Here is a 9,874-nt window from a genome sequence, read left to right as displayed (position 1 = left end):
GCAATAAACCAACAGGACTACAAATGGCGGGATCAGATATTATGCAAATGAGGCAGCGCGGCTGCCAATGGGGAGAGCGCGGGAAGCTGTCAGTATGCAAATCAATCACGGCCTCAGCCAATCAGAAGAGCACAACCAGCTGTCACTATGCAAATCAACACCCGGTTTAGCCAATCAGAGCGGGGCGCTGGGCAGAGGAAGCCCCGCCCACCGCACTCCCCGTCGGGCGGAAGCGGCGCCAGATTGAAAAAAAAAAAAAGGGAAAAAGGCGGAAAAAGGCAAAAAAAAAGCGGCGGCGGCTGAAAATGGCGGAAAATTTAAAAGGTGGCGCGAGCGGGGCGGGCCTGCGGGGTTTCCGAGGGGCGTGAGGGGGGAATGCAGGGGCCGGGGTCGCGCTGAGGGGAAGGCGCCGCTTCCCGCGCGCGGCCGTTGGTTCCTGAGGGGAAGGTGGGGGGGGGGGAAAGTGGCGGGAACGCGTGAGGGGGGGAGGGGAGCGCGTGAGGTGGGGGCTGCGCTGTCGCCAAATTTCTCCTCGTTGTCCCCTCGCCCATCCGCCTTGTCGCTGTCGCGTTGTCGCGACAGGGGCTGTGTGAGGTGAGGGTGAGGATGGAAGGGGGGGGGGGCTTTGCTGTCACCTCCGCCCCTCGCGGCCGCCGCGTCCCCTCCCCTGGGTGACACCTGGGTGACACCTGGGTGACACCCCCAGAGTGTTCCGTCTGCTGCCTGTCGTCGTGGTCGCGACTGCAGGACCTGTGTCGGCTGCAGCGCGTGCGGTGCCGCGCCCTCGGCGTCACCCGCCGCAACCTCGGCGACTTCGAGGTGGAGCTGCTGTGTGATTACCGGAGAGTGAGGGTGAGACCGGGGACAGGGCACGGAGCCGGGACCCCCGGACCGGGAACTGAGCCGGGACCCCCGAACCGGGACCCCCAAACCGGGACCCCCAAACTGGGAACTGAGCCGGGACCCCCAAACCGGGAACTGAGCCGGGACCCCCAAACTGGGACCCCCGAACCGGGACCCCCAAACCGGGAACTGAGCCGAGACCCCCAAACCGGGAACTGAGCCGAGACCCTCAAACCGGGACCCCCAAACCGGGACCCCCAAACCGGGAACTGAGCCGAGACCCCCAAACCGGGAACTGAGCCGGGACCCCCGAACCGGGACCCCCAAACCGGGACCCCCAAACCGGGAACTGAGCCGGGACCCCCGAACCGGGACCCCCAAACCGGGAACTGTACCGGGACCCTCAAACCGGGACCCCCCGACCCGGGAACTGAGCCGGGACCCCCAAACCGGGAACTGAGCCGGGACCCCCAAACCGGGACCCCCAAACCGGGACCCCCAAACTGGGAACTGAGCCGGGACCCCAAAACCGGGACCCTCAAACCAGGAACTGATCCAGGACCCCCAAACCGGGACCCCCAAACCGGGAACTCTACCGGGACCCCCAAACCAGGAACTGAGCCGGGACCCCCAAACCGGGACCCCCAAACCGGGAACTGAGCCGGGATCCCCAAACCGGGACCCCCAAACCGGGAACTGAGCCGGGACCCCCAAACCGGGACCCTCAAACCGGGACCCTCAAACCGGGACCCCCAAACCAGGACACCCAAACCGGGACACCCAAACTGGGAACTGAGCCGGGACCCCAAACCGGGACCCCCAAACCAGGGACTGAGCCGGGACCCCCAAACCGGGAACTGAGCCGGGACCCCCAAAGTGGGACCCCCCGACCCGGGAACTGAGCCGGGACCCCAAAACCGGGACCCTCAAACCAGGAACTGAACCGGGACCCCCAAGCGGGGACTAAACAGGGACCCCCAAACCAGGACCCCCCCGAATCGGGAACTGAGCCGGGACGCCCCACACGGGACCCCCAAACCCGGAACAGACCTGGGATTCAAACAGGACCCCCAGAAAAACTAGGAACTGACCTGGGACCCCCCCCACAGACACTGGGAACCAACACGGGACCCCCAAACCAGGAACTGAAACGGGACCCCCAAAACTAGAACTGACTTGGGACCCCAAACCGGGACCCCCGAACTGGGACCACCCCCAGAGACAACAGGAACCAACACGAGACCCCTGCAGAGACACTTGGGCCCCCAAATCGGGACCCCCAAACTGAGACCCCTCCACAGAAACCAGGAACTGACACAGGACCTCCAAACCGGGACCCCCAAATTCAGAACTGACCTGGGACCCCCAAACCGGGACCCCCTTGAACTGGGAACTGAGCCAGGCCCCCCACATGGGACCCCCAAACCCTGAACTGACCTGGGACCCCCACATGGGACCCCCAAACTCAGAACTGACCTGGGACCCCCACACTGGGCACCAAAGTGGGACCCCCACACCAGGAATGGAACTTGGGGTCACTCCAGGATCCCATTGACCTTGTGTGACCCCAAAGGACCCCCACACTGGGGTCACTCCAGGACCCCCTGACCCAAAGGACCCCCTGTGAACTTTGGGGTCACTCCAGAGCCCCTTAGACCTCCTGAGACCCCCAGAGGGTCTCTGGACATTGGGGTCACTCCATGACCCCCCTGACCTCAGGAGACCCCAAAGGATCCCCACACTGGGGTCATTCCAGGACCCCCTGACCTAAAGAGACCCCAAAACTCACTGGACACTGGGGTCACTACAGGACCCAAAGAGACCCCCAATGAACTTTTGGGGTCACTCCAGGACCTCCCTGACCTTGTGTGACCCCAAAGGACCCCCACACTGGGGTCACTCCAGGACCCCCTGACCCAGAGTCCCTGGACACTGGGGTCACTCCAAAACCCACAGAGACCCCCCAGTGAACTTTTGGTGTCACTCCCCAATTTCCCCCCACCCCATTAACCCCTCCCTCCCCGAGGCAGGACGAGGAATTCTACCTGGTGAAGTGGCGCGGGTACCCCTCCTCCGCCAACACCTGGGAGCCGCGCCGCAACCTGCGCTGCCGCGGGCTCCTGCAGCAGCTGCACTCCGACCTGGCCAGAGCCCCCGGTGGCCCCGTGCGCCCCGGGCCCCGCGGTTTGCCCGCCCGCGCCGTCTCCTACCTGGCGCAAAAGGCCGAGCAGCGCCGAGCCCTGCGGCGCTGGGAGCGCCACCTGAACCGCACCCGCAGCCACCGCGGCCGCATCGCCGTGGAGAACGAGGTGGATTTGCACGGCCCGCCCCGCGACTTCGTCTACGTCAACGAGTACAAGGTGGGCGCCGGCGTGGCGCTGACGCCGGTGGCCGCCGGCTGCGAGTGCCGCGACTGCCTGGCCGAGGCCACGCTGGCCGGCGGCTGCTGCCCCGGCGCCTCCCACAACAGGTTCGCCTACAACGAGGCCGGGCAGGTGAGGATCAGGGCGGGGCTGCCCATCTACGAGTGCAACTCGCGGTGCCGCTGCGGCGCCGAGTGCCCCAACCGCGTGGTGCAGCGCGGCATCCGCTACGACCTGTGCATCTTCCGCACCGGCGACGGGCGCGGCTGGGGAGTGCGCACGCTGCAGCGCATCCGCAAGAACTCCTTCGTCATGGAGTACGTGGGCGAGGTGAGTGCAGGTGATACAGGTGTGTGTGACACTGCACAGGTGTGTGTGACACAGCACAGGTGTGTGTGACACAGGTGTGTGTGACACAGGTGTGTGTGACAGCGCTGGCAGTGCGCACGCTGCAGCGCATCCGCAAGAACTCCTTCGTCATGGAGTATGTGGGCGAGGTGAGTGCAGGTGGGACAGGTGTGATACAGGTGTGTGTGATACAGTACAGGTGTGTGTGACACAGCACAGGTGTGTGTGATACAGTACAGGTGTGTGTGACACAGCACAGGTGTGATACAGGTGTGTGTGACACAGTACAGGTGTGTGTGACACAGCACAGGTGTGATACAGGTGTGTGTGACACAGCACAGGTGTAACACAGTGTATGTGACACTGTACAGGTGTAACACAGGTGTGTGTGACACAGCACAGGTGTGATACAGGTGTGTGTGACACAGGGCAGGTGTGATACGGGTTGTGTGCTAGGTGTGACACAGTACACCTGTGTGTATGATACAGGTGTGTGGAGTAGTTCAGGTGTGTCCCAGGTGTTACATGGTGCAGATGTGAGTGGTACAGGTGTGCCCCAGGTGTGTGGGGTGGATTCACAGGTGTGACACCTGTGATACCTGGGCTATTTCAGGTATGTCACAGGCATGACATGGTGCAGGTGTGACTGGTACAGGTGTGTGCCTCAGGTGTGCAACACAGGTGTGCAGGGGTGGTTCAGCTGTGCCCCAGGTGTGACACAGATGTGACAGGTGTGTGACAGGTGTGTGGGGTGGTTCAGGTGACCCCAGGTGTGACACAGGTGTGTGGGGTGGTTCAAGTGACCCCAGGTGTGTGCCCCAGATGTGTGGGGTGATTCAGGTGACCGCAGCTCTAGCCCAGGTGTGACACAGGTGTGTGGGGTGGTTCAGGTGACCCCAGGTGTGACACAGGTGTGTGGGATGGTTCAGGTGACCCCAGGTGTGACACAGGTGTGTGGGGTGGTTCAGGTGACCCCAGGTGTGACACAGGTGTGTCCCCACCCCAGATCATCACCTCGGAGGAGGCGGAGCGCCGGGGACAGGTGTACGACCGCCAGGGCGCCACCTACCTGTTCGACCTGGACTATGTGGAGGACGTTTACACCGTGGACGCCGCGCACTACGGGAACATCTCGCACTTCGTCAACCACAGCGTGAGTGGCTTACCTGGGCACAGGTGTGGGATTAACTGGGTACAGGTGTGCGCTTACCTGGGCACAGGTGTGGGATTAACTGGGTACAGGTGTGCGCTTACCTGGGCACAGGTGTGGGATTAACTGGGTACAGGTGTACGCTTACCTGGGTGCAGGTGTGCGCTTACCTGGGTGCAGGTGTGCGCTTACCTGGGCACAGGTGAGGGTTTAACTGGGCTCAGGTGTGGGTTTAACTGGGCGCAGGTGTGCGCTTACCTGGACACAGGTGTGCACTTACCTGGGCTCAGGTGTGGGTTTAACTGGTTACAGGTGTGCACTTACCTGGGCTCAGGTGTGGGTTTAACTGGGCTCAGGTGTGGGTTTGTGTTCAGGTGTGCGCTTACCTGGGTACAGGTGTGGGTTCAACTGGGCTCAGGTGTGGGTTTGTGTTCAGGTGTGCGCTTACCTGGGTACAGGTGTGTGCTTACCTGGGTGCAGGTGTGCGCTTACCTGGGTGCAGGTGTAGGTTTAATTGTGTTCAGGTGTGTGCTTACCTGGGCGCATGTGTGCGTTTAACTGGGTACAAGTGTGTGCTTACCTGGGTGCAGGTGTGGGTTTAACTGGGCTCAGGTGTGGGTTTGTGTTCAGGTGTGCGCTTACCTGGACACAGGTGTGGGTTTAACTGGGCTCAGGTGTTTAATTGTACACATGTGGGGCTTTACCTGGACACAGGTGTGTGCTTACCTGGACACAGGTGTGTGTTTAACTGGGCTCAGGTGTGGCCTTACCTGCCTTGTGGGTAGAGCTTCCAGCACCTTTTCCCAGCTGTGGGTTTGGTTGTGCCTCACCTGTCGGGATGGGTCAGGTGCTGTGGGTGTGGCTCTGGGTGTGTCTCACCTGCCAGGTGTGTCTCACCTGTTTGGGTCAGCTGCTGTGGGTGTGGCTGTCTCTCACCTGCCAGGTGTGTCTCACCTGTCAGGGTGTGTCAGGTGCTGCAGGTGTGGGTGTGGCTGTGTCTCACCTGTTTAGGTCAGGTGCTGTGGGTGTGGCTGTGTCTCACCTGTTTGGGTCAGGTGCTGTGGGTGTGGCTGTGTATCTCACCTGCCAGGTGTGTCTCACCTGTTGGGGTGTGTCAGGTGCTGCAGGTGTGGGTGTGGCTGTGTCTCACCTGTTGGGGTGTGCCTCACCTGTCAGGGTGGGTCAGATGCTGTGGCTGTGCCTCACCTGCCAGGTGTGTCTCACCTGTCGGGGGGGGCAGTGTGACCCCAACCTGCAGGTGTACAACGTGTTCATCGAGAACCTGGACCAGCGGCTGCCGCGCATCGCGCTGTTCGCAACGAGGCCGATCCGCGCCGGGGAGGAGCTCACCTTCGACTACAACATGCACGGTAACGCACCTGGGGCACCTGGGACACACCTGGGATACACCTGGGATACAGCTGGGACACCTGGGATACAGCTGGGATACAGCTGGGACACACCTGGGATACACCTGGGATACAGCTGGGACACCTGGGATACAGCTGGGGAACACCTGGGACACACCTGGGGAACACCTGGGACACACCTGGGATACAGCTGGGACACCTGGGATACAGCTGGGACACACCTGGGGAACACCTGGGATGCAACTGGGAAACACCTGGGATACCTGGGGAACACCTGGGACACACCTGGGGAACACCTGGGATACAGCTGGGACACCTGGGATACACCTGGGATACAGCTGGGACACACCTGGGGAACACCTGGGACACACCTGGGGAACACCTGGGACACACCTGGGACACACCTGGGATACAGCTGGGAGACAGCTGGGATACACCTGACACACCTGGGATGCAACTGGGAAACACCTGGGACACCTGAGATACACCTGGGGCACACTGGAAACACCTGGGATACAGCTGGGACACCTGGGATACAGCTGGGACACCTGGGGCACCTAGGACACACCTGGGATACACCTGTCTCTGTATCACACACCTGTCCCTGCCCACCCAACCCATCTGGGCAGGGGAGGAGCTCACCTTTGACTACAACATGCACGGTAACACACCTGGGATACACCTGGCACACCTGGGATACACCTGGCACACCTGGGATACACCTGGCACACCTGGGATACAGCTGGGACACCTGGGATACACCTGGGGCACACCTGGGATACACCTGGGACATTGGGGATATACCTGGCATACACCTGGCACACCTGGGACACACCTGTCCCTGTATCACACACCTGTCACATACCTGGCTCACCTGGGGGGTCAAGGCCACACCTTGACCTTGAGGGGGGTCAGTGCCACACCTGGATGGGGCAGGGTCACACCTGAGGGTGTCAGTGCCACACCTGGATGGGGCAGGGTCACACCTGGATGGGTCAGGATCACAGCTGGGGGCTCTCAGGTGTTTGGGGGGGGGTTCAGTGGCACACCTGAGGGGCTCACCTGTCCCTGACCCCGCCCCTCCCCGCAGTGGACCCCGTGGACGCCGAGAGCACCCGCATGGACTCCAACTTCGGGCTTGTGGGGGCGGGGCTGGGCGGGTCCCCCCGCGCCCGCGGCCGCATCGAGTGCAAGTGCGGCGCCGCCTCCTGCCGCAAGTTCCTCTTCTGAAACACCTGGGCCCCGCCCACGGCTCACCTGTGCTCTTAGCAAACACCTGGGCCCCGCCCATGGCTCACCTGTGCTCTTATCAAACACGTGGGACACACCCACAGCTCACCTGAGCCAGCCTCTGCTTTTATCAAACACCTGGGACACACCCACAGCTCACCTGAGCTACACCTGTGCTCTTATCAAACACCTGGGACACACCCACAGCTCACCTGAGCTACACCTGTGCTCTTATCAAACACCTGGGACACACCCACAGCTCACCTGAGCTATACCTGTGCACTTATCAAACACCTGGGACACACCCACAGCTCACCTGAGCTACACCTGTGCTCTTATCAAACACCTGGGCCACACCCAGAGCTCACCTGGGACACACCTGTGCTCTTATCAAACACCTGGGCCACACCCACAGCTCACCTGGGACACACCTGGGCTCTTATCAAACACCTGGGACACACCCAGAGCTCACCTGGGACACACCTGGGCTCTTATCAAACACCTGGGCCACACCCACAGCTCACCTGGGACACACCTGGGCTCTTATCAAACACCTGGGACACACCCAGAGCTCACCTGGGACACACCTGGGCTCTTATCAAACACCTGGGCCACACCCAGAGCTCACCTGGGACACACCTGGGCTCTTATCAAACACCTGGGCCACACCCAGAGCTCACCTGGGACACCTGTGCTCTTATCAAACACCTGGGCCACACCCAGAGCTCACCTGGGACACACCTGGGCTGCGCCTCCACTGCTGCCACAGCACCCAGGGGGGATTTGGGAGGGTTTGAGGGGGTTTTGGGGGCACAGGTGAATTTTTTGGGGGGTCTGGGGAGCATTTTGGGGGTCCAGGTGGGTTTTGAGGGGAAAATTTTGGGGGTCCAGGTAGATTTCAGGAGGGTTTTGGGGGTCCAGGTGGTTTTTTAGGCAGAATTTTGGAAATCCAGGTGGTTTTTAGAGAGGGATTTTTCTGGGATCCAGGTGATTTTTTGGGTCCAGAAGGGGTGTGGGGATTTTGGGGAGAGTCTGGAAGGTTTTGGGGAAGATTTGGGGCAGTTTCAAGAGATTTTGGGGTCACACTTCAGGAACCGGGGGTGGGGATTTTGGGAGTTTTGGGAAAGATTTTGGGGGAATTTTGGGGCAAGTTTTGGCGCCACACAACACTTACAAAACTCATCACACTCAAAAGCCAGACCAGGGATATTTTGGGGGGATTTTTGGGGATATATCCAAGCAGATTTTGGGTTTTTACCTGTGAATTTCCTGTTTCCCCCACCCTGTGGATTTTGGGGTTTCCTCCAGGTATTTTTGGGTGAATTTTGGGGATGTTTCCCAGCAAATTTTCTGTTTTCCCTGTGTATTTTAGGTTCCCCTCCTGTTGATTTTGGGTCTCCCCAGTACATTCCTATTTCCCCCACGGATTTGGGTTTTTTTTCCTGTGGATTTTGGGTTTTCCCCATACATTTCCCATTCCCCCCATGGATTTTGGGTGGATTTTGGGTCCCCCCACCATGGATTTGGGGTTTTCCCCATGCATTTCCTGTCCCCTCCTGTTGATTTTGGGCTTCCCCTGTACATTCCCATTTCCCCTGTGGATTTTGTTTTTCTGTGGTTTTTGGGTGGATTTTGGGTTCCCCCTGTTGATTCTGGGTGTTTTTTTGGGTGGATTTTGTTCCCCCGCCCCCGGATTCTGGGTGGGTTTTGGGTGGATTTTGCTCCCCCCATGGATTCTGGGTTCCCCCCCATTGATTTTGGGTGGATTTTGGGTTCCTCCTGTGGATTCTGGGTTTCTCACCCCGTGGATTCTGGGTGTTTTTTGGGTGGATTCTGGGTGGTTTTGGGGTGGATTTTGTCCCCCCCGTGGATTCTGGGTGGATTTTGGGTGAATTTTGGGTTCCCCCCATGGATTCTGGGTTCCCCCCGTTGATTTTGGGTTCCCCGCGTGGATTCTGGGTGGATTTTGTTCCCCCCCTGGATTCCAGATGGATTTTGGGTTCCCCCTGTGGATTCTGGGTTTCTCCCCCCATGGATTCTGGGTGTTTTTTGGGTGGATTCTGGCTGTTTTTTGGGTGGATTCTGGGTGGTTTTGGGTGGATTCTGGGGTGTTTTCGGGGTGGATTCTGGGTGTTTTCAAGGTGTTTTTTGGGTGGATTCTGGGTGTTTTTTGGGTGGATTCTGGGTGGTTTTGGGGTGTTTTTTGGGTGGATTCTGGGTGGTTTTGGGTGGATTCTGGGGTGTTTTCGGGGTGGATTCTGGGTGTTTTCAAGGTGTTTTTTGGGTGGATTCTGGGTGTTTTTTTGGGTGGATTCTGGGTGTTTTTGGGTGGATTCTGGGTGGTTTTGGGGTGTTTTCAGGGTGGATTCTGGGTGTTTTCGGGGTGTTTTTTGGGTGTTTTTTGGGTGGTTTTTTGGGTGGATTCTGGGTGTTTTTGGGGTGTTTTTTTTTGGTGGATTCTGGGTGGTTTTTGGGGTGGATTCTGGGTGTTTTTTGGGGTGTTTTCGGGGTGGATTCTGGGTGTTTTTTGGGTGGTTTTTTGGTGTATTCTGGGTGTTTTTGGGGTGTTT

At 59.5% G+C, this 9,874-nt stretch overlaps 1 protein-coding gene and 1 long non-coding RNA gene across 3 annotated transcripts; one reads left to right on the top strand and one right to left on the bottom strand.

The window, feature by feature from the left end:
• Window positions 1–196: 196 nt before the first annotated feature.
• Window positions 197–7,371, top strand: SUV39H1 (SUV39H1 histone lysine methyltransferase). The gene is made up of 6 exons (XM_079331848.1): window positions 197–324; window positions 707–852; window positions 2,874–3,536; window positions 4,561–4,707; window positions 5,945–6,074; window positions 7,165–7,371. The coding sequence occupies exons 1-6, from the start codon at window positions 306–308 to the stop codon at window positions 7,302–7,304; spliced, it is 1,245 nt and encodes a 414-aa protein (XP_079187974.1). The 5' UTR covers window positions 197–305; the 3' UTR covers window positions 7,305–7,371.
• LOC306815255 lies at window positions 7,229–7,861 on the bottom strand. 2 transcript variants are annotated; one of them, XR_013777364.1, is made up of 3 exons: window positions 7,777–7,861; window positions 7,632–7,702; window positions 7,229–7,331 (listed from the first exon to the last, which is right to left on the bottom strand). It is a non-coding gene; the product is annotated as an uncharacterized lncRNA (long non-coding RNA). The 2 variants fall into 2 exon arrangements; XR_013777365.1 differs by lacking the exons at window positions 7,632–7,702; window positions 7,777–7,861 and adding exons at window positions 7,373–7,413; window positions 7,465–7,597 and having other exon boundaries at window positions 7,256–7,331.
• Between the last annotated feature and the right edge of the window lie 2,013 nt (window positions 7,862–9,874).

The sequence above is a fragment of the Erithacus rubecula genome, assembly GCF_903797595.1.
Source record: "Erithacus rubecula genome assembly, contig: scaffold_1113_arrow_ctg1, whole genome shotgun sequence".
NCBI lineage: Eukaryota > Metazoa > Chordata > Aves > Passeriformes > Muscicapidae > Erithacus > Erithacus rubecula.
Note: the sequence above shows the minus strand (reverse complement) of the source record. Positions and strands in the feature narration are given on the sequence as shown.

Coding starts and splice junctions, on each gene's coding strand:
- SUV39H1 (XM_079331848.1), top strand. Junction 3,537..4,560: donor TCATGGAGTACGTGGGCGAG/GTGAGTGCAGGT, acceptor TCCCCACCCCAG/ATCATCACCTCGGAGGAGGC. Junction 4,708..5,944: donor CGCACTTCGTCAACCACAGC/GTGAGTGGCTTA, acceptor CGGGGGGGGCAG/TGTGACCCCAACCTGCAGGT.